Raw genomic sequence first — 25,599 nt, 5'->3', positions numbered from 1 at the left:
GCATGGTTTTTACTCGATTTTTGGCACTCCGACAGCACCGGCCGATCGATCTATCACGGTCTCATTTAGTTTACAACATGTTGTTCTAATTTCGGGCATATTTACAATTGTTATCTTTCCAAAGCAAACGGGCCCATTAGGATTGATAAAACTACTGACCTGTAAGCATCCGGCGATCAAGACTCTCGGCTTAAGGCTATGACGACAACGTTAACTTGATAACCTTGATAGACAGGGTTTGATGCAAGTGCTCATATGATCGATAAAATATTCGAAGTTCTTATGAATCATAACATGTGGCGTTAACGCATTGTGAATTAAATGCTAGATTCACAGAAACGGTCCCACAGCAGGCTACCTTTTTGATTTAGGTATAGTCTTGAGGCTAAGAAAAACGGAATACAGGTCGAGGGACTAGGGATATTGCGCATCTCGAAATTCCGGGAACATCTAGTCTTTAGCCCGGGCCCCGGTGTCCCCGAGCATTTCGTGTCATTTATGCTCGGTCTCAATGTCCTCAAGACTCCGAAGTTAACTAGGTATGGATATAAACCCACTGATTGGTGTAATTGGTCGAGATATCGCTTTAGGCGGCGAGGCGGTGCGTCTGACCTCGAGACTTCCAACAACGCATAGAAATGTTGCATTCTTTGGAGGTAGACAGCATGAGCATAAATTAGAAACTTCGAAAGATTTCCTTCAGCGTAACTTTCGATTCCATTCGACTAAATTATAAATCTAACAAAACCCTTACGCTCAGAAGATTTCATATGACTTGTGCACATCATCACTTTACATCGACAAAAAGCCACAATACCAGCCCAAAGCCAAACTTACGCAGACTTATTCTTCTAAGGAATCATCGACGGCAACCCGTCAAACAAACTATCGAAATGGTGAAAGGGGCATACAAAACTGAAAACTGTGGGGCCTTTCTCCTTTCAATAATTAAACACTCAGATTTGAAAGTGGTAAGCTTTCTATTTTTATTGATTAATTATTCTGTTGGTTCGATCAAAAGCCTTATATGAGATTTACAGGTCCAATACGAAGCCGTCGGTCAAGAACATGGCATTACAGCTCATAGCGCATACTGCCGTTTCAACGGTATCAAGAACGCTCTGAAGGCAGAGTCCCAGGTTGAAAACACTAAATCTGAGAACACCGAGAACCAACCTGTTCAGATCTCACCCTCAAAAAAGCGAGGTCGAAAGGCAGCATTCCCTACCAAGCCAAAAGGTAAAAAGGCGAAGGAGAGTCTCAATGCAGCTACGGGGCCAGAGTTGTCTGGTGTTAACGGTACTGGAGAAGATGGATTGGACGAAGATGATGAAGAGCAAATTCTTTCTTCTCCAAGTAAAAAACAGAAGAAAAAGAGAGTAGTGAAGGTTGAAAAGAGAGCTTACGAGAGCGATGAGTCGGACAATTGGCTTGAGTGAATACATGACTTTTAATAAGAGATATGGGTTGTGGTCTAAACCTCGAGCTATTTGCTCTTTTATTACATATATTGGCATATCTGTTTTATAGTTTGGGGATTAAATCTGTCCACGAGGGTGGTTGATACCGATGTTATTTTTCTTAAGAAAATTGCTGAAGCACCGAAACTGAGTTTATTTTCAAAACATTGGATTTTAAATAGTATTATAGTATCAACAAAATAGCAAGACATCTGTGGCCAACTGGCTTCTGGTACGATGACAACTCTGCTGGTTGGGAACTATAAGTGCCAAGTCATACTTGGATATTTATTTGCTCATAAGTAATTGATCATGATACTGGAACATGGGTATATATGTACCGTCCATAAGTCGAAGATCTAGAAAAGAAATTCCTTAGATTACATAAAGATCGAAAAGTTAACAATTCTAGAGAAATCACATCTTATAAATTTATAGTAATACATGACCCTAATATTCCCACCGACTGCTAACCTTGAACGCCAAATTTCGAAACAGAAGTAACTCCAAAAATAATTCTAGAAACACCCGTTATTTTTGTTGCAAGATTCTAAAATGGCATTCCCGTCATTCTCGCCTGCATCATACCAGAAGCTGCGGCTATTGGCATCGAGTTATGTGCTGGAATATATTCTCGCGGTTCCATCTTGATAAAAGGAACATGAGAGCTCGGCGTTTGTACCGGCGACATACTTGGTGTGGAATGCATAGAGGTCGTGGAAACAAAGGAAGAGGCCGACATCATACTAGTATTTGGGGAGATCATGCTAGTATCAACTGTAACATTCTTCTTCCTCCTTCCAGTCGAGGGTGTTTTCGGTTTCTCAACCCTGTTTGCTCTGGGCTTCTTTGGTGTGACCGGAGCGGTCTGGATTGATGGTGAATGTGGAGATTCGCCATCACTTCTAGGGCCGTCTACGATATTGATTGGAACACCAGCTTCCGCGGCCTCTGCTTTTTCAATTGCTTGCTTTAAGCGCTGGTAGCGCATTTGCGCAGCACCTTTTTTGATTTGCTTCTTGTCTGCGATTGCCTGCCAATTTATCTGGTTTGGAATTAGTGATGGTCCTGAGGATGATGAGGGCTTTGGGGCATATTTTATTAAACTTAGTGTACGTACCGACTTTAGATCCGAGTGCTTGATGATATCAAGGAGGAAGGAAGCCTCCTGGGTGTGTGTAAGTTTGGCCGGCATTCTTGATTTTTTTTTTTTCAAAAAAGTTTGTGAATATAAATTTGAACACGAGGAGAAAGGTATGGTCTCGTATCTCGAGTAAAAGCAGAGATTATTAAAAATTCGAGAGGAGATTGGGAATCAAGAATCTCAGAGGTTTGGCTAAAGTGCCTAAGTAATTGATTTGTCTAGGAATTGTGATTGGGTAGGTTGTTTTGTAGTGTCTTCACACACAAGTCGTCACTGGGAGAGGTTCCTCGGGCTGCTTCATATACCCAACCGGATCGTGCGCCCCCACAACCCCTCGAGTCATTTTCATACCTTTCAATCTAAATCATGCTGGAGGAAAGTCAATCTCCAACCTCTCCAATTTCAAAATCCAAGTTTCCATGATATAATAATCAATGGTGGAGTTGTGAACAGAAATCCCCAACTTTTGGGGAAAAGTTGGAACGAAAAGGTGAAATCTCCCCTCCGATTTGCTTCAAGTCGCATACAACGTCGGGGACAATTTTCCACCCCGCTCCCCGTCATTCGGGGCGAAAGCCATCGTGCCACTTACATTCCACGCTAACCTCCCGTTTCACATGCATAAATCCCCGCTCTGTCTTTCGTCTCCCTCAAGTCGGGGAAGCAGCACACCAACTTTTGGGCAAGAATTGGTGGGATGGACACCAAAACCTCCCCAGACTTGTTCGCTTCGCTTGGGGATTTTTGCCCTGACGGTTGGAACTTTTCTGCTCAAGCCTACCCCTGCATGGACCTTCAGATCCCTTGTCTAGATCCAACTAGTGAGCTCACAAAGAGTAACAGGCTCCACTTGGATGAGAAGTACCGTCTATCGAGAGTTCATCATCGCGGAACCGGGAAGCGTGATAGGAAAAAGAGATTAGGCCGGGATATATGTTCTGATGGAACATCCGTTCCCAGATAGGAATTGTAATGAGTTTAAGATGTGATAGCGCTAAGAGGGAGGCCGCGACCTTTCCGAAGGCTGTTTTCTCCTGCCACCCCAACATTGTTATTGGTTTTCATCTGAATATCTCGGCTTTGATGCATAAGATTCGACCTGGGAAACCTGCAGTTAAGTTGGGGTCGAAACGATCGAAGCTTGTGCATACGTCCGCCCGCAGTGCAGCGTGAATTTCCAACATACAACACGTATACATGTGCCGATAAAGAGAGCCCTGCAGAAACCATTCGGCTCGACCAGTCCATGACCACCACTCTTCAAAATTTAAATCCGTTTTCTGAATTTCCACAGCCTTCCCGGAATTTCCCTTTCGTTTCCACTTGAGTCTATCAACGTAGAGCTCTATTCCCTCAAACTCTTGACTCGATCGCAAGATTTTCGATCCTTTTCTTGCGTAATTCGCACTCTCCACCAATATCATCCGGCTCTGTCAGCTTAAGCGCTTGTTGCTCACCGGTCGCACTGTATCTTCAAGATGCCAGCTTGGACCATAGAAAGCGAGCGCGGACTGCTCCTCACTATCATAAAGTTATTAAACATCTCACAGCTCCCAAAATGGGAGGAGGTTGCCAACGAGATGGCAGCACAAGGTCTACACTTTACACCAGAAGGTTGCAGGTATGATACAGCGAACATATCGTTTCTACTTTTATTAAAGTGCTTGAATACTGATATAAAACATCAATCGTTGCGGGTATACAGACAACATTTCCAGAAGATTAAAAAGCCATCCTCTAAAACGCCCTCTACCCCTAGGAAGGGTAATGGCGGTGTAAAGGGCGCGGGCATCTCTAAAACCCCGACTTCTTCAAAACGGAAGCTAGCACAAATGAACCACGATCAAGATGATGAAGAAATTATTATGACCCCTTCCAAGAACTCGAAAACTGGAAATAGGCCTGCCAGTGAATCAGCTCAAGAGTCAAAGAAAGTAGTGAAGTTGGAAATTAAAAATGAACAAACTGCTCATATCTGTAGGTTGACTTTGATATAGTCCCAAGTTTATGGCCCCCCTCAGTGTATCCTGACCCACTTCTACTTTTTTATATAGTTAAAGCCGATAAACCTGACGAAAACGGTGTAATACATATTTCTGACGATGAGAGGTAAATAACAACTGCCCGTAATGAAAATTATCTATGCTAACTATATCCATAGCCTTTACAACGGAGATTAGTGTTCCCATTGATAAGAAATTCTAATCGTTCTCTATTTATTACCAAGCATGCACTGTACATATACTTTATTTCAGGAGCGTTTATGATTGCTCAACCAACCATGGCACCTCAGTCATGGTTCATAATTTGAATACGGGTTCTCTTTAGCGATCAATTGGTTGTCTATTGTTTCGCAAGTATTATTCAAACAAAATTTCCCATAAAAAGACTACTTTTTAGTGATGATAAAATCAAATCAGATGCACTTCCCAAATACATTAAGAAAATATCCAAATCCGTAGACTGCCACCTGTGTTTTCGATGCATTTAAATAAAATCAAGGCCCGCCCTTTAGCCAATTAGATATTCAAATAAGAAAAGTTCCCAATTCCCGAGATATTACATGCTAAGCAAGATACAAAAAAACCAGAAAGAATTAATCAAAACAAAACCTACAAGAATCATAGTCGTTACATATTTCATAAGATGTGCTGATTAAATCCCAAATGCTTAAACGATGACGGAAACAGAAATAACGCCATAAGGAGATCTCGAGAGTCCACCGATGTGAGAATTGCGACCATAAAATCGCGGCAATTAACTTAGCAAAATTCGAAGGGGATAGTGTCAGTCCCAAAATGCTCGCCCAACGAGATTGGGTCAAAGGAGTGTAAAAATTCGACATTCTCAGTAAATGGCGATTGTTGTTCAGACGAATCATAGAAACTTGCGGTCGTAAGTGGGGATTGGTGGTCAACATCCGGGTTCGTAGAGGCAAAAGAAACTGTAACTGCTGGTGTAATTGGGACCTTTTGCTGGCGCCTCCTCTTCTTCGGAGAGCCTGTGGCTACGGCATCGATGTTGTATGTTTCACTTCCAGCATCTGACTCTAAACTCCTCTCAACATGCTCCTTTTTTATCGTAAGAATATCCTCCCTCTCGCTACGCTTCCGTTTGGTTGGAGTCGCCTTTGTAGGAGTATTTGGGACAGAGCTTGTGGAATTAGAACCCACATCCCCTCCCAGGCTCCTTAGCTTAGAAATTCTATGGCTTACGGCCTTTGCAGTACAACCTATACGTGCCTGCGAATTAATATTCTATGCATAAATTTCGGTATTTATTTGAATATAGACATACCATTTCCCATGAGTTTGGCGATAGCTTCGTGGTTCAGTTTTGGGCTGTGTACCTTAAGCACGGCCATGAAGAGCTGGTGCGGTGTATTAGCATAAAGACGCTCGAGGTTCAGGGGTGCGGCAGCGCAATTTACCTGAGCATCAGCAGTACTATCCCAACGCATTTTGGCGAGTATGAAGCTGAGTTTTTGGTTTTGCGAATAAGTTTTGGGAACTGAAGTCCAAGTTTCAACCAGGCACTGGGCTAGTAACAACTTCAAGCGAAGATACTAGGGATCCTATAAAGAAAGGTTCGCGAACTTGTTCCGACAGCTTCTAGAAGCTCACGTGGGGGGCCGTCCACAGAAATGGAACCTTTCTCTTTTTAGAATTTATTTTAAAACTTCTGATACCTCATTGATTGGGGAGATTAAAGGATATGAGAGATTTCTACCGATAAGAGAGGGCTGGGAAAGATTCTATCAGGATACTCGCCACCTTTTATACTCTTGACTTTCCGGGTACAAGTGACCTAATTCTGTAAGCCCACCCCAGGATGTAGGGGATTTCGTGCTATAGCAGGGTCAAGATCCTAATGGTGATTTTTCCCCTTCGAACTCCCAAGATCCTCATACGTTTTGTATGGTGATCCGTTGGGCATTCTAGGGTAAAAGAAACCCAACCCCACAGATGGAGGGCATACTCGGAATACCCTTAGCTCGGGGCTCAGGAAACAGAAAATGGGACCAGCAATCTTCAGAGACTTATTTTTGGACATGATTGGCTAGACGGGGTATCTTGCCATGCCATCGAGCTAAGGGAGAAGATCCGCTTCCCCTCCACGGAGCCTGTCCGTATTTGTTCTTTTTCATCCGGATAGACGAACTACCTACTAGCGGGTAGTTTCAAGTGTAAGGGCTGCCTGCATGGATGCAGTGGCGCTCTCACGGATTTTCTTCAGCGGAATGGTTGTATTTTACTAAATTCTGCAAATCGCCTGTCAGGCGAATCTGCCCACCCGTCTACGTCCTCTCGTTTAAACGTTTATAGACACAAAAACCGTATCACAGCTTCAATCGGGGTCGGGTTTTCTCCAACTGCGCGCACTCAGAATCATTGGATCTCCTCGAACTTCAACGACGAGATTCTGCCCAGCCATTCTAATTTTCCACCAAAAGCCAAAGGCCAGCCCGTGGCGCCCATTGACGTAGGAAACGTTCGAATCCTTTCCAGGTAACCCCATCACATTTCCCAAAATGGAATATTAATTGGCCGCCAACCTGCATTCGCGTTGCCAGGGGTCGACAACATTGACCAACTTCCACGCGACATTGCCAGGTTCAATCGAGTTAAGTTCGTCGATGCCTGGACTTCGTAATCATTGATCAGGACATTCATGTAACACGTCCGCGTCGCGCTCATGTCCGACTGGGAGTGTGAGCTGTCGCCAACCTTTTCAGGCGATAAAAAATGACTCAAGAAGCCAATTCAACAAAATATTCTCGGCCGCACCGACTGAGGAAAGGACCGCTTGGCTTGATCGGTGTCGATGATCTACGGTGTGTAGTAGCCGACTGGTTCTCTCGACCTCGATTCTCTGCCAAGCAGAATAGTGGATTTCGGTTCCGAGACCATCCAACATGCATACGGCCTCATGCATGTTGTAACCCGCGACGGGCCTTGGGGAGCAGCTCGTCCGTGCGGCTCCCGAAGATTCCTACAATATGGGAGTAGTTAGAGTGGTCTTGCTCTGGATTCTTGTAGAAAGCTCAACGAGAGATTCCGTCAGAGACGGCCAACTAGCCCATCGAGGGATCTAACGAGCCCTGATTTCAAGTTGAGATGCAGCTCCTCGTCGATATCACCCCGCATCAAATTTCCCGCGTCGGAATTTGATTCGCATCAGACAACTACGTGAAGTCTGGATGTGAATCGACCTTTTTAGCTCAAATGGTCGACATCCGGAATCTTTTATGCATCGGTAGCTGTTGGAACTTTGAGGACGTCTCGATGTTTGCTGGCTCTGGGCAGCTGTTAACCTACCCGGGCCTTCGGGAAGAAAATACCCAACCGCCACCCCAAGATTGTATGGCATGTATTGGTAGAATTCCCTCCACTGTGGTGGAAAAAACCAGGCCTTGCCTTCCAAGGTTACCTGGCTTGTGCTAGATCGTAATGCGAAGTATAAAGAAAGTTGTATCCCTTTCGTTTAATTGCTGGTGTAGGTAGCTCCTTCTACTCGATCCCAAGGTTTTAAGAGCATATCCAGCGCAACACACTTTTTTCGGAACAATACCACACGTTACCTATACACACTCCTCTCACGGTTTTCGAATCTTGAAATACATTCACAAAATGCCTGTCAAGTGGACTGCAGAGAATGACCATTTGGTATGAACCCGCCTCTTTTACAGAGTTGTTTTTGTCTTTTGGGCATAGGTTAACGAGATCGACATTGTGACATTTAGCTTTTACTCACTCTGTTAGAGACCCATAATGTCAGAGTTGACGGGGAGAAAATCAGAGCGGCATGGCGTAAGTAGTACTATATTTACACTATGCATTCTTCTCTGCGAGGTATAGGAGTATTTTGCTGACTTTATTTCTTCGTAGCATTAAATGGAAGTGAAATACCCACTGCTCGTGCCATAAGGGAACGCATCACAAAGATCCGAAGTCTTGCTGGAAGCAACGTGAACAGCCCAGTAAAAGCTCCGGTCTCTCACGTTAATAACGGAGTCAAAAAAGAGTCATCACCCAAAAAGAGAGGTCGTCCACGCAAAGTAAAACCTGTTGTCGATGAAGACGACGAAGAGTCGTTGAACAGCTGCAGCCCAGATCAGTCTTTTGCGAGTACAATCCGAGACGCCACGGATGTCACACCGTCCCCTACACCTCGTAAGAGGCGAGCTGTTAGAGTCAAGACGGAGAAGGTTCTGAGACTTGATTCTGAGGCATCTGATGTTGTTGACTTGGAGAGCTCTGGTGACGATTTTATTCCTACGAAGTTTGAGGAGGATGAGGATGACGAATACCTTGGTGATTAAAATTTTACACACACACTAGCCTGGAGGAATGTTTGGCGATTGTTTTAGAGATTTTTGGAGTTATTGAGATTTGGGTGTATCCTTTTGCCCTTTGCCTTATGGATGGATTTCTATTTCTCGAACACGTAGCTACTATTATTTGGGACTTCTAGCCTATATTCTTTTCGACTTCTTCAAGATGAGCCTAGTTTTGCATTCATTTTCACGACTGTCTTCTACTAAGTAAACTTCAGTCAGTCATCGCTTTTCATACTCATACTATCTGGACTGCTTAAAAACTGAAAGATATATGTCTCAAGGGTCCTTGCAGGAGACTAGTCTCGCTAGTGGCTGACGGCAAACAGCGCCAGAAGCCTGATCCCTATCGCTATCCACTAGAGTATCTAGAACATCAGCGAAGTTTGCTGCTCGGCAGGACATCTTCAAAGAAACATGCGAGGACTAGATTGAGCTCTAGCTCTCCTAGATCCCAATCCTCCACTATAGCCATAGTAAATTTGCAAAAAAGAGCAAACACTCCCCACCGGATCTTCAGATTTATAAATTCAGCTTTTGGATCTGCTTCTCCGTTTCAATCCTAACATCCTTCACCATCCTATTCAGCTTCCTGTTAAGACCTCCATAAAGTACATCGCAGTGATTCAGCAGCCCATATACTTCTAGACTAAGATATCTTCCCTATACATTCTTATTCTTATCATTGTATGTACCCAAAGTTCAGCTTTACGAAGAAAAAGAACAAACTAACACACCCCCTCTAAGCTTTACAGGTCTATAAAGCTATACAACAGTCAAGATGCCAATCACCTGGACCCCAGAAAATGTCTCCCGCCTCTTCCTTGTCACTCTTGCCGTCCATCACATCCATATGGACTACAAGCAGATCGCAGCCGCCTTTGGTGGTGACGCCTCCCCCCGTGCAATTGAAGAAAAGATGAAGAAGCTTCGTAAGGAAGCCCGTGAATTCGGTGACGGCACCCTAGACTTCCTCGTCAGTCGAGGACGCAAGGATGGGGGTGGCAAGTCGAACGGGAAAGGCGGAGCTAGCAAGGCAAAGCACAACAAGGGTCGTGCGAGGCCAATCAAGTACGAGGACGGCAGGATCAAGTGGGAATATGATAACTGTGAAGACGATAGTGAGGGAGAGTCTGGGGGGCTAAGTTCACGTGGGTATGGAGACTTGATGGAATGTTATTTGATGAAGAAAGAAAACAAGGTTGAAGGAGGGGTAGAGAATGGCGGGGCTCTTGTGGGTATGGTTGTAGATGGTGCTATGGAAGCCAATCCTAATCCATACTACATGGTCGATCCCATGTTCTCAACTGGAGGCTACAATCAACATCAGCCGATGCTTAGTGAACAAGACCAGCAGTTGCAAATGGAAACCGATGATATCAGGTCGGTTATGGACCCCATGCTTACGAACGGCTTGAGCAATATGAGCTTTCAAAATAATGGAGCTGTTGGAACGGTTGAGAACGGCCTGCAGGACGGGAGCACGGCTAGTCCTTTAGCTTGGGAGCACAACCAAGATTTGAGGGACTTGAATAATGAGTTTAGGGCAATCAATCATAGTGAGCAAGGTGAACTCATGGTTATCGAGGGAGGTATGCAAATCCAAGTTGGCCATGAAGATCATGGGATCAATAGTATGCATGAAGAGGCGGACGGGGGCCGTGCCGATGTTGGCGGAGTCCAGGACGAAAGGATGGGTGCCTTGTCTGAAATGGTGACTGGAGCTTCGTCATAGACGTCGACAAGCATAGATGGGCCATGCATATATGCATATAGGTGACTTGGAACTCTACAATAGTCATGTGGACCGTGCCGCTCCTTAGGAAGCCTGAAAATATACGACCCGGTTGAAAAATCATCGTCTTGTAAAGCTATGAAGATACGAATGTTGGTTGCTAAACGTTAGACTCCTAGCTACTAGGGCTACTATACTTTGTGATAGTTGGCGTAAATACCAATACAAGGTATATTTACACATTGGACGAACCCACTCGAGACGAGAAACTAGCTTGATCTTTTCCGTGACGACAACATTCTTGGGACATTTCCTGAAGAAAGTGTGGGTGCAGTCAATCTGGACCTGCATGTATCTTGCATTATGCTTGCTTGTACCTTCGTTTGGTTGCAATTGCGTTGAACAGTCCGTTCCAACAGCCTTCGGGCGGACCCTAGTCAAATGTTGGAAACACACTGGACTGCTTCGGGTTCGGGCACGGTACGGGGTCCCCACCGGTGCAACCTCGCATCTGAGCCCCCGCTTTATCATGATATTAAACCACTTGCTTGTAGGCTCTGATAGTTGTGTCTCTCTGAAACTTCAATTTGAAATCTCATAGTGTGGTATTTTAACATAAATATCGCTGCTGGAAGCTCGATATCCAAGTTTTTCGGCTTCACACATCATATGTATTCCCCATCATAAAACAGCACTACCACCTTTATCCAGCTTATATTACGAGATTCTTCTTTGGCTATCACTGATTAAAGGTATCATATAATTGCGACCTCTCTTAAGATCTTAAGTGCCTAAATTTAAAATATACACATAGGAGACTTTAGTCGAATGTCTGTTAGGCTTGTTCATTTCGTATCCAGTACTACGAAGTTTAAACATAACTGACTTTATATATATCTAGACCCGCTTTCAAAGTCCTTCAATTGCAAATAAACTCATCCGCAATGCCAGAAAGACTTGCCGCTTGGACACCAGAGACAGATCGGATCCTCCTTTTGGCTATCATCGCCACCACGGGGAGCCCAAGCCTACCCACGATTGCCTCATTTACTGGCTATTCTCTAAACAGTCTCAGGTGGAGATTCCAGACGCTTAAAAAAGAGGCAGCTTCTCTTCCAGATAAGTCCCAAGAGACTAGTTCCCACGGCAAATTCTCTCCTCCAACCTCCAAGAAGAGAGCAAATCCTGATTCTGATAAATCCCCACCTATCAAAAAGAGGAAAACTTCTTCTACTAAAGGTGGAAAAAGAAAGAATCCCATCTTTCATGACACCAGCGATGAAGAACCTCCTACTCCAGTCTTTACTGAGAGTGAGGAGGAAGAGGAAGAACAGACTCCACTCCTCTATGATGATTATGAAGAGGATGAAACTGATACTTCCTTCATCGAGCCCGTAACACCGACTAAACCACGGCCTCAAAGAAAGGCGAAACCAGCTCCCGGGTATTACAAGCTCCTCGACGAAGGGAGCGAGCCAGAGTTTGAAGAAGGCGAGGTTGATGAATCACAAAGCGAATAGTCCTAGATCCTATTGGAATTATTATTGGATATGGAGGCTGATATTTGCCCATTAAAGCTTGTTTGAGTTATAGTCGGTTCGATTTGTTTATTTAATGGCTCTTGCGGTACCCATCTCAGTTGGGCCGGCTTCGTATCATGGGTTACGCTCTTGAGACTTTTGCAACTTTCAATTCATTTCTCGCACATCATTTATTTTTCAAGCGGACAAAAATTGATGGAATTTGGAGTTCATGCCAAATCTATTTGGCATTACATTACATGTATGCACAAAAGAGAGCCATTTAGTGATTCGTGTTTCAGTTAGTATCTCGAGACTAGTATTTCAAGATACAATTCAATGGTTGTTTTACGAAATTAGCTTCCTTTTTATTGCATTTGATTCCTTCAAATCAAATTCCATATTTATGCAGATTTGCACCCGGAATAATATAATAGCCACAATCACCAACTCAGCTATACGCTTAAGCCACAGTAAGTCCTTGCTCACTTCTTTTAGATATTGTTCACAAATAGCCTGAAATATATTCCCTCCTTTTGTGACATTTGGGAACGAATATGAGTTGGAGTTTGTTGGAATTTGCCCGGGTTTGACAGCGACCTCATCATGATCATTAAACAGGGGATCGTCCCCGGTGCACCCAATCCCGGGGGTGCCGGATTCGAGGCTACAGCTAGGCCTATCCTCGAGGCTAGGCCTATCCAAGTTCTTTCGATTCGGTGTGCATGCAGTGCAGGGGCCAATTCCGCCACCAACAGCTCCCTGTTCAAATACGATATATAATCTTCCCAAACCGATATTCTCACGGATGTCGAATTACTAGGGTTTCAGCCAACTTCTTCGGCCCATTCATATTCACCCTAGCTAGCTAAATCGACGCCATGCCTTGCCGCTATATAAGTACATACATGCTTGTGCATCATGCAGAGTTAAGAGAATTCGAAGCTAGAAAATACTGCATATGCATGGTATATACCGGTATTGTTAATTGCATATGCCGGTGTTCCCTTCTTCGCTACCCGTCTTTCGTTTCCTTTTTTTCGTCCGAATTTCACACTAATCACATTATTGAGGAGTTACTAGTACTTTCTATCGATATGTCGAGTATCCTTGGACGGGATAGATTTTATTCCATGTGACCGACTGCAGGAAGCCGGAAGATACCCTGGATTTCTAGTATCGCATGGAGACTACCCACCACATCTTTACTATCGATAAAACTAGATCATTGTACATGGATGTAATTGTATTCGATTCAATCTCTTGCAGGAAGTACCTACCTAGACTCAACCAAAAAAACAAGAGCGGCACAATCATCTACAGGGGCCAATATCGATAGAATCCAGGCACTTTAGTCCTCCATTTCTCTCAATAGCATAGCCCCCCCCCCTCCAAGCCATCCCCCACTAGCATAAAATATCAAAAAAGTGGAGACAGCAAGTTAAATCTATACTATCAAGGAAATCGTCCAACCATACCCACATCCACTTCCCGTCAGTCAAGATCATCTGCCCACTATGCCAATATCCTGGTCTTCCGAGAATTACGTCAAGCTGCTCTCAGCTTTGTTAGCCGCCCACCCGGAGCTCAAACCAGACTATGAGAAAATCGCCGTTCATTTCGGCGACGGTGCTACCTACGATGCCATCAATAACTGCATGCGTCGTATCAGAGCCAAGGCTGAAGAACTACGCAAAGAAGTCGAGACCGGTGTTAGACCGAATGTGACCCCAAAGTCTACCCCGAGGAAACGAAATGCCGCCGGCCAGAGCAAGGCGAAGAAAGGATTTATCGAGGAAGATGGTGACGATGAGGAGATCCTTACGCCTTCTAAGAAAAAGGCGAAACTGATTGAGGAGGGTACGCCTGCTTCTATCAAAAAAGAAGGAAATGGAGGTGTTCGCAAGAGAGCCCCAAATAGTGTTATGGCGGCTACTATCATCGATGTTTTAGATTCAGATGATGAAAATATTGGACAGGGCGGAGTTGCGGTCAAGCGCGAGGTCAGCTCGGCAGCCATTAAGACAGAAACATTTGAGAATACAACAACTTACGATTATGATTCTGAGGATAATTATCGGGAATAGGCATATGCATGAGGAGATTTTGTTGGGTAAAGTTATTAATTAATTTTTCCCTTCTCGTTTTGAATTGGATTGGATCTTGTAGTCGGTTGCGTAGGATCTTTAGTCAGATCTAGCTTCGAACCCAGGGTCAAATTACTGCACTCGATTTGCGGTCTGCATCTATGTACTTTGCTGGTGGAATTAGTTTGTTTTTCTTGATAGCTTTCATCGATCTTTTTAGTTACATGCTTAAGAATTAGTCTGGTGGTCGCTCCGGAGCGTTCGCATATGGTACCAAAGGCAAAGGCAAATGCATGGACTAGTATCAAAGCTGAATACATAAGATCAACCCTGTAATAGTACAGTTTTGTCAAAAATCTAAGTGTAAGCAAAGAGAGCAATGATCATATGAGCAGATTTCAATGCAATACCTTGTAGGTACAATATGCACGATCCACAGGTACGGCAGAAAATTTAGTGACATGCATGCATCATAAAAACAAGGTATGTTCTAGCGGGGTAAAGATCGAGTCCTGTGTCACTACCTAGTTATCGAGAATAATCGGGCACCAAAAGTTAAATCGTTGGGTTAACTTGGAAAGTCTATGGGGGGAATATCGGAATGGTTCGCAGAGAACCCGGTAGACTTATCTGGCGAACACCGTGGGGGACGTTCGGAATGCATAGCCAGGTATTTTCTTGCCAGATAGAAATCCATAGACAACTGTGTCTATAAAAGAATGTCCTAGACGCGGATCGATTCTCCTCTTGACATTCTATTTCGCATTATATACCTACTTAATTAGTATACAGTTACGCCTCCCTCGAACTTAGATATCTCAAATACTAGGTTTAAGTCTGTCCTAGACAAAAGCACCCATAATTTATCTCTTCAGAATTGTATTTCGAAATGGCACCAAAGAACCCCTCAGCAGATGATCAGTTCTTGTTTTTGATCAGCTGTGTCAAAAACTCAAATAACGGCAAGGTAAATGATCTATGATCAAGTTCATCATGGTTATGGCCTACTTTAAGTTACCTAACTCGGATTTTCAAGCCTGATTTTAGTCTCGTAGCCAAGGAACGTGGAATAGTATCCAGAGGGGCAGCGTAAGTTACAGATCACTGCTTCTTAAGATCTTCAATAGTATATAGTAATATGAAAGTTTAACAATTGTTATCAATCTAGTGCAAAGCGATTCTCGAGGATGATGGCAGCCCACGGGATATCTGGGTCATTGTCAGGCGGACAGACATCCCCTAAGAAGGGACTCAAGTCTTCGCCGATGACTGAAGACGAGGAGGAAGAAAAGAGCGAAGAGTCGCAAGGAGTGATCAAATTTCAAGAGGTCAAGGCTGAAGAACTCGCGAATACATCCAAGAAACGTAAACGTGGAGGACAGCAACAACAGGCCCCTCGCAAACGGGCGGGTAGGAAAGCTAAGCCGGCACCTCTCTTCGAAGAGAATGAAGAGGAAGAAGAGGAAGAGGAAACTAGAGAGGATGAATAGACCTGCTCTCGAGGATTTATCTCACCTTCAAGCGAAGAGGACGAATGTGAAGATTTATGGGGTTTGGTTAATGCACCGGTCCAAACGTGTTGTTTTGTGTGTTCTTTTTACTTTGGATCGCTGAGTTGGGCACAAGCCGACGGAGGCGGATGAGAAGCTCATTGGTGAGCTGAGCTCTACTTGGTGATGCAAGTTAAGTCATTGACCGACCGACTGATTTGATTGATTGGAAGTTATCGAAGTTTGTATCGATACAAATTTGTTTTAAGTCGACGTACCAATAGCCGTTATCTTTTTGAGGAATTGTCTCTGCTGGTATCATTAATTTCTTCCACTCAAGAATGATACTTGATTGATTAATATTTCCATGATCATGTTATTAGTACAGTACTCCTGATTCGAAGCTATTCTATTACCAATACAATGCAGTTCTCGTTCCCCACCGGCTGTCGCTATCGGGTTAGAATACACCCCGGCCCCTACACCAGTCAGAATCATGCAGGTCATGGCGGGGTTACGTTACCTCCCAATGCATCGTCACATTATCCAGACCACAAGCATGTCGTGCTATTGGGTCTGGAAGCGCCTGCCCAAAGCTGCCATCTCGTTCGTCGGGGATTGTGTACGGCTGTACCTGTACAGTTGGGGGGGGAAGTGGGATGATCAGAATGGGGATAATATAATATTGGTGAAGCTGCTGGCTCAACTGGCGGGCTTAAAACGAACCCCACGTGTTCCGTACCGTACTGCACTGTACTGTCCATACTAAGCAGCTGAGGCTGCTCGCGACGCTGTTCGTTCGTTAATATAGTAATACTCCTAGATCGAGGTAATTAAGTAAGTAGTAGTAGTAGTAGTACTTAGCAGGCATATCTGAGGTGCTAAGCAGGGTGTAGTCGACGACTCCGCACCCGCCACCTGCCCCGAACCTCACCTCACATCACCTCACTTCACTCTGCTTTACTCCCAGACATCCTTCACATTACACCCACCCACTCTGACTCCGAAACATACGATCAAGCAGCTCTGGCCGGCTCCTTTGTCAGCCAGACTTCCTCCCTGTCATTTCTTTAATTTCACTCACTCAAACTCTCAATCGTAGTTCTTGTAGTGTGCCTCTCTAGCTTCATTTGGTCGTAAGCCAAGCGGAGGTCTGGCTTGCTTGCTTGCTCCTGGTAGCCTGACCAAGACTAAGACCCACGGCTTCCCCATACAACCTCGATACCACCATAAACCCCCCAACATTCCTTCTGCATCGGCATCCACGTTGTGCTCGCTGCTGCATGTCGCAAACCCGGAAGCGACATTCTTCCATCTACGTCTTCCTTACCTTTCCTTAAACATATTCCGAAAGCATGTCGGAAATAACGCAGCCTTCCAGTACGTACATACATACATACACATATCATATACACATACGGGAGCATGGCCTACCGCCTGCCTTCTTAGGCCGGCTCGGTCGCTCGCCCTTATAATCTTAGAATATGGACTGGAGGCTAACATCAATGATATTTGAAAAGCCGGGCAACCGAATCTCGTCTTGTCACCGGAGGAGAAGAAGGTGTTTGGCCAATTATTCCAAGCTGCCGATACACAGAACCTAGGTGTAATTACCGGAGAACTTGCCGTTAAGTTCTTCGAGAAATCTGGTCTCAAACCGCAGATCCTGGGCGAGGTACGAGATATCCCTCGCTGAGGACATACGAAAGGCAGATAAATGGAATTGATAAGCTGAGACTGTGAATAGATTTGGGGTATTGCAGATACCGAAAACCGCGGACTTCTCACAAAAGTCGGATTCAGCGTCGCCTTACGGCTCATCGGTCAGGCGCAGAGTGGACAAGCTCCGCGCCCAGAACTTGCGCAATTTCGTAAGGGCCTAATCCTTCGCTCTTGCAATATTATCAGTCGTTCATAAATTTAGACAATCGACTAACATCTGTGTTTTCTGTACAGCCGGGCCCCTACCGACCTTTAAAGGGGTCAATGCCAATTGGGCAGCTCCAGGAAGCCCACAGGCGTCTTCCCAAGCCCAAGTTCAGCAACCACCAACAAGTCCTATTCAGCAACAGTTATCAGGAAGTGGCATTGCCGTTCCTCGGCTATCCCCTGAAGATGTTACCAGATTTATTGAATTATTCGAGAAGTCTGGCGCCGTCGACGGACTTTTACCAGGTGAGAAGCGATACAGAATTCTTTATAAAGGATATAGGTATTGATTTTTTTTCTCTTTCTTCTTGATAGGTGAATCGGCACGCCAAATCTTCCAGCGAGCGAAGCTCGCAAACACTACTTTAGGCTTGATATGGGGCCTTGCAGATAGACAACAGCGCGGTGCTCTCGGGTCCAACGAATTCGTCGTAGCCATGCATTTGATTCAATGCACTATGAACGGATCTCTCCCTGTACTTCCAACTTCCCTACCCCAAGCCCTTTTCGATGCTGCCAGCCGGAGCCCACGTCCCCCAACCGGGGACGGACGCCAGCGCCCATCTCCAGGCCCGGGACCAAGAGTGGTACCTCCCAGTATCCCAACCGTTCCATCAATTCCCCGCCAATTTGGTGCCACTAGAGCACAGAGCCCGCTTCGACAGCAGTACACACCACCTCCGATGCCTCCACCTTCTACTGCTCCACCTGGGCCAGTAGATATACCATGGGCAATTACTGCCGTTGAGAAACAAAAGTTTGACAATCATTTCACGGATGTGGACACCGGGAACAAAGGGTTTATCACGGGTGAGGAGGCGGTGCCGTTCTTTTCTGGATCGAAGCTTCCCGAGGATGCACTGGCCCAAATCTGGGACCTCGCCGATATCGAAAAGAATGGTAGCCTTACTCGCGACGAATTTGCGATAGCGATGTACCTGATTCGACAGGAACGAACTCGAGGCACAAATGGCAAAGGGCTTCCAGACGCTCTGCCTTTGAATCTCATCCCTCCCCATTTACGTCCTTCGCTATCATTTAATGCTCAAGGTATGAATTATTTCAGTCGTTTAGTCCCATAAGTTACTAGTGCTAACTTTCGATCATTTTTCTTAGCATCTCCTAAGCCTCCAGTACCGTCGCCCTTCGATCCTCCAGCAGCTGAACCACCAAAGTCAAACCTTGATGAACTCTTCGGTTTGGACGATTCATTCACAACGGCATCCTCAGCCCAGGCTAGTTCGTCTGGTGCTGCACCACTGAATACCACTCTTGCTGGTAGCAACGATTATCCTGCCCCACGTTCTCCTCTTCCCGCACCAGTTCCCACTAGCACACTTAGCTTCCTTGGGGGCACCAAGCCTTTTGTTCCGTCTAGCTCTTTTGGCCAAAACATGATTTCGCCTTCGGCTACTGGAGGTACTACCTCCAGCAAGGACACGCCATCCCATCTTGATGACTTGCTAGATCCAGAAGTTAACAAGAAGCTAACATCTGAATCTACGGAACTTGCCAATTTGTCGAACCAAATTGGGTCTCTCACCAAGCAGACCCAAGATCTGAAAATGAAACGTTTGTCTGCGGATCAGAACCTTGCCAATGTTGCCAACGAGAAGCATAACATCGAGTTGAAACTTGCACAATTGCGACAATCGTATGAGCACGAAGAAAGGGAGCTGAAGCGTGTCGAAGAAATCTTGGCTACGTCAAGAGCTGAAACGACCCGCCTTCGAAATGACTCTGTCATGCTGGAGGCCACACTTACTGACCTCCGAAATCAGAAAGCACAATCTCAAGCCGCGTATGATGCCGATGTCAAGGAAAACCAATCTCTCAAAGAGAAAATGAGAAATACCAACCAAGAAACGGCAGAACTAAAGAGACAGCTAGAGAAGTTGAAACATGATGCAAGACAACAAAAAGGCTTGGTGGCTATCAACAAGAAGCAGTTAGCTACTTCAGAAGCTGAACGAGAACGAGTGAAAGGTGAAATAGAGAAGGAGAAGGCTGATCTTGCTACCAGCCTTAGTCGTACAACGAGCCCTCAGCCTCCTGCTAGCCCCACTCTCAGTCAAACCAGCACTATGTCTACAAACCCGTTCAATGCAAACCCGTTCCATAGGAAGAGCCCAACGGCCCCTGTACAAGAAAGTGCAAGTGTGGAAAGCCGTTTCCATGATCGTGGTTTCTTTGAGTCGGCTATTCAATCAAGCTTTGCATCGCCAGCGTCAAACCCTGGCCAGAATGCTTTTGACAACGTCTTTGGATCCTTCAGCGCGCCTTCTGGCACAGGGCCACCACCACCAACCTCATTTTCTCGACAGAACACCGGCAGCAAAGACCCCGCTCGTAGTATTACGTTCTCTGCTCTATCAGCTACCGAAAGTGCTTTTGGTGGATCCACGCCTCCGACTTCTCCTCCTACCTCCTCATACTCATCCCACACAGCCGAAATTCCACCATCAGTTGGCAGCCCGCATATAACCTCTGCATTTTTGCCCTTGACTCTTAACAGAGCCGATTCTACCACTAGTTCCGTTCAGGTTCAGGCTTCAAGCGAGTCAGCTTTCTCTCGCCCAGAGACCCCGACAACAACTTGGCCGGGAAGCCTGCAACATGAGCCCAAACCCGAACCCGAAGCGGATGCCTTCAAGCCCTCACCTTTGTCCCATTCAGCGATACTTGATCAACAAGAACCCAAGAAACTTGAAAGAGCACGAACTGGGTCAACAGCAGGTGGTAGTCCCGTCGCAGCCAGGATTAGCGATAAACGTGATTCTGCTTCCGACTTTGGTAGTGTCAGCCCGAGTGTCGCTCATATACCAGGGGCATTCCCGGGAATAGATATCACCACTCCGATCAAACCCACTGCCACGGGTGAAAGCTATATGAGCAACCGAAGCAGGGTTAGCCAAGCCAAATCTGAGCCGTTGAACTTTGGGTTTGGAGGACAGGATAATAGAGGTTCCCAGGCCGCGAAAGATGATTTCGATGCGGCCTTCGCTGGCTTTAGTCAGGTGAAGCCCGAACGTCCTGCTACGAGCAACCAGGAATTCCCACCTATCCGCGAACTCCAAAATGACGACGAGAGTGACACTGCTAGTGAGACCGGGGGGTTTGATGACAACTTCACTTCCGCAAGTCCCAAAGTTGTAAAGACTACTGGGGCATCACAAGCTCCCGAACAACCGCCGTCTGTCCTTCCAGTTCCCGAGTCCAGCATTGCTGCATCACTCGTCTCGAACTCCAGCACTCCCCTCCCAGGCCCCAATGCCCAAACTTCGCCACCGACCTATACCTCGACGACTGGTGGAGCAAACAACGATACCTCAGCCTTCCCACCGGAATTCACTAACCTGTTGCCACCCCGGACCGACCCCATTAAGACGAATACCAATTCCCCCCCGGCTCAGACCGCTGGCACTGCTAAAATGTTCATGTCTTCTCCAGCCATGACCCCGCCAGCGACGACAAGTAACTTGGACAGCGTTTTTGGACCGGCTATCACCCCTGCTCCTCAACCTACTACAACCGCTCCAACGAGTTCTGATTATAGTGCATTCTCTTCTGTGCAGTCTAAGCCCGCCACTCAACCAGCCACACAAGGAAAATCTGCATTTGATGACGATACCTTCGAAAGTGACTTCAAGGACCTCGGTGAAGCGCGCGAGGCTAATAGTAAGAGCGATGAGTATGACAACTATACTACTGATCATGGCTACGCTGAGTTCAACGACGTATTTGATTCTCCTGGTGCAGCAAAGCACGTTCCGACTGCTCCAATCGGAACAAAGAATATCCCCGACGATGACGAGTTCTCTGCTTTCCAGTTCAATACTCTCCAAACCACCCAACCGGCTCAAAGTAGCAATGATGATTGGGACGCCCTGTTTGCCAGCCTTGACAAGCCCGGCTCGTCGGGCCAGCCAGCCAACAGTGGTCCTTCAGTGGGACAGGTCAATGGAGGAGATGCCCGTGCTGATGATGCATTTAATGTCACCACCCCACCGGCGGTTACGGCCAATTTAACAGGTGGAAAGAAGGTCGATCCGGATGTGAGAAAGCTACAAAATATGGGCTTCTCCGAGGAACAAGCTACTATGGCGCTGAAGAAGTTTGATAATAACTTGTCGGAAGTATGTTACTGAATATCATATCAATTTATCAATACAGTACTAACGCGCATTTGCTAGGCTACGAACTTTCTCCTTGATCTTCCAACTTCTCCAGGATCACGCTAAGAGCTTGAAACCTCGTGACGAAATGTCGCATCTGTAGAGAACACCTTCTACCCCCCCTTCTCGGGTCGTGTTATTTTGTCAAGAGTTAGAGGTTTATTACAAAACTACACCGACCTGTTTATGTCTTTCTTTCCCTCCCCTCTCCCTCACTTTCTTTTGGAAGTTTATATATATTCACTTTCACTTTGGCACCTTCATTTTGGGACACAAGCATGTGCATTTAGCAAGCGTAGTTTGGAAACACCCCCTCCACTTTCCCATCAGAATTATTTTCTTCCAATATCTTATCGATATGTATCACTTTTCATTGCATGCTAGCTCGTATAGTCTCTTTTCAAACGCCCCCCTTTCTGCCAGTAGCCTTTCTTAATTTCATATGATCAGATGCGTCAGAAACACCACTGAGCCATGCTTTCATACAAGATTGTCTCGTTTTCTTGAAAGCCCTTTTAATATTTGATGAGAATTATAATACAATTCAAGTTTGTTGGTGATGATAGCCCAGTTCTTAACGCCTTGATATCCCCGAAACCACTGGTGCGCAAACAGCCCTGTCCATTCCAAAACGCCAACAGTATATTTTGAAGATGCAATTAAAGGTTCGCTGCCTCAAAGGCTATCTGTCTGGAACCATGGGTGATAGATCCGGGTCTAGACAAAGACCGTGAAGAGCAACTTGGTTTGCCTTATGCTCGGAATTTCTTGAGGACAGTCTAAAGACAAGGTCGAGTTTAGTATAAGTTTCCTAGGATCTCTTGTAGTGGAGGGGGTTGTCATACATCCTTCGCCTTCTTAACATTTCGCGCCGTGATTTGCTTTTCCCCAGACGCCTTTGCGTCTATCCCGGCTTCCTTAACGAGCCTATAGAAAGTATTTGTTATTAGTTTGTTTTAATAGTGCAGAGGTTGTTTGTTTAAGTGTACTGTTCGAGAAATAGGGCGTAGTCGAGATATATCTAGGAAGCCAACCGAGCGTACGTCAATTATCGTGAACCCTTTGTTTACTCGATTGATTGTCCAAACATACCAGAATATCAGCGTTCTTCGAAATGTTGCAGCCGGAGTGGGCCTTCACAATGCGTCTAAGGACATTGCGAGGGTATTGATTTGTAGATTTAGAGGCAGCCATCACCGAATAGTTTGCATACTATAGTATACTAGGGGGCTACAATACGACGTACTAGGTTGTAGAAAGGATCGAAGGTTGAAGAACGAAATGGATGGCTGCTCAGCAACCAACACAAAATCCTTCATAACAACCCCCAAGACCTGACCGTTCGTCATTGCTCTTGTTCGTCTGCCACAAAACGACCACACGACAATTTCTCGACTCACAACTTGAACCTCCCTCTGCAAAGCATACTATCATATCCCACCTTGTACCCTTCCCACATCAACATTGCGTCTTTCTTCCTCATCATCATCACTATTATCGTCACTACCCGTCCCCGTTAGCATCATCCTGATCTCATCTTCAAAACTATAAAAAAAATAATCGTTCTCGTGGAAGCAAAGTGTCTTGTGCTGCTGTTTCCTTAAAATCATCCCTCTTCACCTTCGCCTCTCCTGCCACAACCCCACAAAGAGATAAACCCTTCCAATCCACCAACTTCACACAACAATTCATCATCAATACGTCCGATTCGGATTCTTGTTACCTTCGATTATTACCAAACTGAAACTAAATTCTACAGAAATGGCGCGAGGAAATAAGAAAGCTGCTGCCAACGAGGGCTCGGGCACCTCGACTCCCAAGGCCGAGGAAACCGTCCAAGTCACCAAGGAAGCTGTTGTCGACGCCCAGGCCTCAACCTCGGTTGCTTCCGAGAAGCCAAGCGCCAATGGCCCTACATCTAATGTTTATACGCGAGAAGTTGAGAAGTTAGTATATACACAGAAAGCTCCCCGCATTTCCTTAAGCCCCAGATAGCTAATTAGTACTTTTGTCTATAGACGCCTTGCGAAGTGGTCTAAGAAGAAGGTAGCTCCCTTATATAATACTAGAAAAACGTTTCGAACGCGAGTTGCTAACGTGGTTGTGTGCTTGTAGCGTGGCATCGAGACAATCGAGGCAAAGATCGCTGGCTTAACTCCCCAAGAACAAGGGATCACCAAGCTGATTAACAATGACGAACGAAAGAAGCTTGCTGAGAAAACGACGGTTGAGGAACGCGTAAAGGAGTACCAGGAGCTCGCTAGTGGCTTGTTAGCTGTTGCTGTAGCTGAAGAGAAGACCAAGACTTCCGAGAAGGAGGCTGCTGAGGCTGCTGCCGCCGCAGACCTCGCAGCGAAAGTTGAGGAAGCGAGAAAGGCTGGCTATGAAGAAGGGTTGAAAACACAGAAGGAAGCTCTCTTGACCTGTTTTCGGTTCCTTCGGTTGGCAGGCTATCGACGTGCTGTTCCAGACGATAATGTGGCGGAGAACGAGGCCATTGAGAAGGTGCTTGTGATGGTCTACAGCTCCGAGGAGTCTGCGACTGCAGCTATCGAGAACTTAGCAGCGAGCAAGGAAGAGGTAGTTGAAGGGTCTGAGGGAGTTACATGTAGGCCCTTATTCAAACCCCCATAATACGCGGGGACACGTGCTAACTTTTTACTGCAGACGCCAGAATCAAGGAGATAGCCAACACCTTGCATGCCAGCCACGAGGATGAAGAAACCGTCGAGCCTCCTTCAGAGGAAGTTGCTGCTGTCCAGACATCTCATGACCTCGGAGAGTCCACAGTTATTGTCACCGAGGCTGATACCGACACAACGCCTAAGGATACCGGAGCTCCTCCTCAAACCTTGACCGAGACTGTGGAAGCCACACCTGCAGCCCCAGCGGCTACCGTCGTAGACGACGGCGCAGCCAATGCTGCTGCTGTTTCACAGACTGGTGAATCAGCAGAAGAGTGGGATAGTATCAAGGCAGGCGGGGAGTCATCTAATAATGGTGCATCTGCTGAAGAAAACCCTGCTACCAGCTGGGCAGACCAATCTCACGAAGAGTCAACCGCAGAGCCAGCAGCCACACAGCCCGCTGAAGGCCGCTTCCAACAGGTTGGTGGTCGCGGTCGTGGTCGCGGACGCGGCGGTCCAAGACAAGACGGTCAATCTCGAGGCGGGTATCGTGGCCGCGGTGATGGGTATCGTGGACGTGGGGAATTCCGTGGAGGTGACCGAGGGAACTTCAGAGGACGGGGTCGTCCATTCCGTCCCAGGGGTGACCGAGGCGGATATGGTCAGGGCCCAGCTCCCGCTGCTGCTCCTGCCCCCGCCCCCGCCCCCACCCAGTGAGTCTAGGTGGATCCAGGTGCCCCCTTTGCTCCCTCTCTCCTCTATGTCCCCTCTCCCCAATGATTCGCTTCTCTTCTCCTTTATATAATACCAAAACCAACTACTATCACGAAAACATCGACCCAGCGACATTTCATAGCTATATATCTCCAAACCCCTTTAGTTTCCGTTGTCCCATTGTCTTCCCTTTGTTCTCATATTTGCCCTCCCTAAGAAAAAAAGTCCATAGGCATTTTCTGGTTCTGCGTTTTTCTGGCTACATTTATTCACCAGGCTGCATTATTAAGCCCTGTAGCGTTTCCATACGCGGACAAGAGCACTATCGCTATAATTTTTAAAAACGCGAAGTCTTTACCTGTCAGCGATTTTTCTTATGTT

General features: G+C 46.0%; 12 protein-coding genes across 12 annotated transcripts; 9 read left to right on the top strand and 3 right to left on the bottom strand.

Annotated features, from left to right (window-relative positions):
• Positions 1-893: 893 nt before the first annotated feature.
• Positions 894-1,439, top strand: AOL_s00215g242 (uncharacterized protein; the record flags this gene model as incomplete). Its single annotated transcript, XM_011129444.1, has 2 exons — positions 894-971; positions 1,041-1,439. 2 exons carry the CDS (start codon positions 894-896, stop codon positions 1,437-1,439), a joined length of 477 nt encoding a protein of 158 aa, XP_011127746.1.
• Positions 1,440-2,010: 571 nt separating this feature from the next.
• AOL_s00215g241 (uncharacterized protein) lies at positions 2,011-2,655 on the bottom strand (the record flags this gene model as incomplete). The annotated part of the gene is made up of 2 exons (XM_011129443.1): positions 2,011-2,505; positions 2,581-2,655. 2 exons carry the CDS (start codon positions 2,653-2,655, stop codon positions 2,011-2,013), a joined length of 570 nt encoding a protein of 189 aa, XP_011127745.1.
• Positions 2,656-4,082: 1,427 nt separating this feature from the next.
• AOL_s00215g240 (uncharacterized protein) lies at positions 4,083-4,784 on the top strand (the record flags this gene model as incomplete). The annotated part of the gene is made up of 4 exons (XM_011129442.1): positions 4,083-4,225; positions 4,310-4,581; positions 4,659-4,713; positions 4,766-4,784. The coding sequence occupies 4 exons, from the start codon at positions 4,083-4,085 to the stop codon at positions 4,782-4,784; spliced, it is 489 nt and encodes a 162-aa protein (XP_011127744.1).
• Positions 4,785-5,366: 582 nt separating this feature from the next.
• Positions 5,367-6,064, bottom strand: AOL_s00215g239 (uncharacterized protein; the record flags this gene model as incomplete). Its single annotated transcript, XM_011129441.1, has 2 exons — positions 5,367-5,836; positions 5,902-6,064. The coding sequence occupies 2 exons, from the start codon at positions 6,062-6,064 to the stop codon at positions 5,367-5,369; spliced, it is 633 nt and encodes a 210-aa protein (XP_011127743.1).
• Positions 6,065-8,234: 2,170 nt separating this feature from the next.
• On the top strand, positions 8,235-8,926 carry AOL_s00215g238 (uncharacterized protein; the record flags this gene model as incomplete). The annotated part of the gene is made up of 3 exons (XM_011129440.1): positions 8,235-8,270; positions 8,348-8,414; positions 8,493-8,926. The coding sequence occupies 3 exons, from the start codon at positions 8,235-8,237 to the stop codon at positions 8,924-8,926; spliced, it is 537 nt and encodes a 178-aa protein (XP_011127742.1).
• Positions 8,927-9,722: 796 nt separating this feature from the next.
• On the top strand, positions 9,723-10,676 carry AOL_s00215g237 (uncharacterized protein; the record flags this gene model as incomplete). The annotated part of the gene is made up of 1 exon (XM_011129439.1): positions 9,723-10,676. One exon carries the CDS (start codon positions 9,723-9,725, stop codon positions 10,674-10,676), a length of 954 nt encoding a protein of 317 aa, XP_011127741.1.
• A 944-nt stretch (positions 10,677-11,620) lies between these two features.
• On the top strand, positions 11,621-12,196 carry AOL_s00215g236 (uncharacterized protein; the record flags this gene model as incomplete). Its single annotated transcript, XM_011129438.1, has 1 exon — positions 11,621-12,196. The coding sequence occupies one exon, from the start codon at positions 11,621-11,623 to the stop codon at positions 12,194-12,196; it is 576 nt and encodes a 191-aa protein (XP_011127740.1).
• Positions 12,197-13,713: 1,517 nt separating this feature from the next.
• Positions 13,714-14,283, top strand: AOL_s00215g235 (uncharacterized protein; the record flags this gene model as incomplete). Its single annotated transcript, XM_011129437.1, has 1 exon — positions 13,714-14,283. One exon carries the CDS (start codon positions 13,714-13,716, stop codon positions 14,281-14,283), a length of 570 nt encoding a protein of 189 aa, XP_011127739.1.
• An 889-nt stretch (positions 14,284-15,172) lies between these two features.
• Positions 15,173-15,773, top strand: AOL_s00215g234 (uncharacterized protein; the record flags this gene model as incomplete). Its single annotated transcript, XM_011129436.1, has 3 exons — positions 15,173-15,250; positions 15,320-15,372; positions 15,452-15,773. 3 exons carry the CDS (start codon positions 15,173-15,175, stop codon positions 15,771-15,773), a joined length of 453 nt encoding a protein of 150 aa, XP_011127738.1.
• A 1,355-nt stretch (positions 15,774-17,128) lies between these two features.
• On the top strand, positions 17,129-21,943 carry AOL_s00215g233 (uncharacterized protein; the record flags this gene model as incomplete). Its single annotated transcript, XM_011129435.1, has 7 exons — positions 17,129-17,153; positions 17,294-17,448; positions 17,521-17,644; positions 17,730-17,948; positions 18,018-18,752; positions 18,819-21,838; positions 21,896-21,943. 7 exons carry the CDS (start codon positions 17,129-17,131, stop codon positions 21,941-21,943), a joined length of 4,326 nt encoding a protein of 1,441 aa, XP_011127737.1.
• A 686-nt stretch (positions 21,944-22,629) lies between these two features.
• On the bottom strand, positions 22,630-23,071 carry AOL_s00215g232 (uncharacterized protein; the record flags this gene model as incomplete). Its single annotated transcript, XM_011129434.1, has 4 exons — positions 22,630-22,656; positions 22,723-22,804; positions 22,867-22,898; positions 22,970-23,071. 4 exons carry the CDS (start codon positions 23,069-23,071, stop codon positions 22,630-22,632), a joined length of 243 nt encoding a protein of 80 aa, XP_011127736.1.
• Positions 23,072-23,638: 567 nt separating this feature from the next.
• On the top strand, positions 23,639-25,221 carry AOL_s00215g231 (uncharacterized protein; the record flags this gene model as incomplete). Its single annotated transcript, XM_011129433.1, has 4 exons — positions 23,639-23,823; positions 23,896-23,923; positions 23,993-24,485; positions 24,545-25,221. The coding sequence occupies 4 exons, from the start codon at positions 23,639-23,641 to the stop codon at positions 25,219-25,221; spliced, it is 1,383 nt and encodes a 460-aa protein (XP_011127735.1).
• Positions 25,222-25,599: the final 378 nt, after the last annotated feature.

The sequence above is a fragment of the Orbilia oligospora genome (genome assembly GCF_000225545.1).
Source record: "Orbilia oligospora ATCC 24927 unplaced genomic scaffold scaffold00215, whole genome shotgun sequence".
NCBI classification, from domain to species: Eukaryota; Fungi; Ascomycota; class Orbiliomycetes; order Orbiliales; family Orbiliaceae; genus Orbilia; species Orbilia oligospora.
Note: the sequence above shows the minus strand (reverse complement) of the source record. Positions and strands in the feature narration are given on the sequence as shown.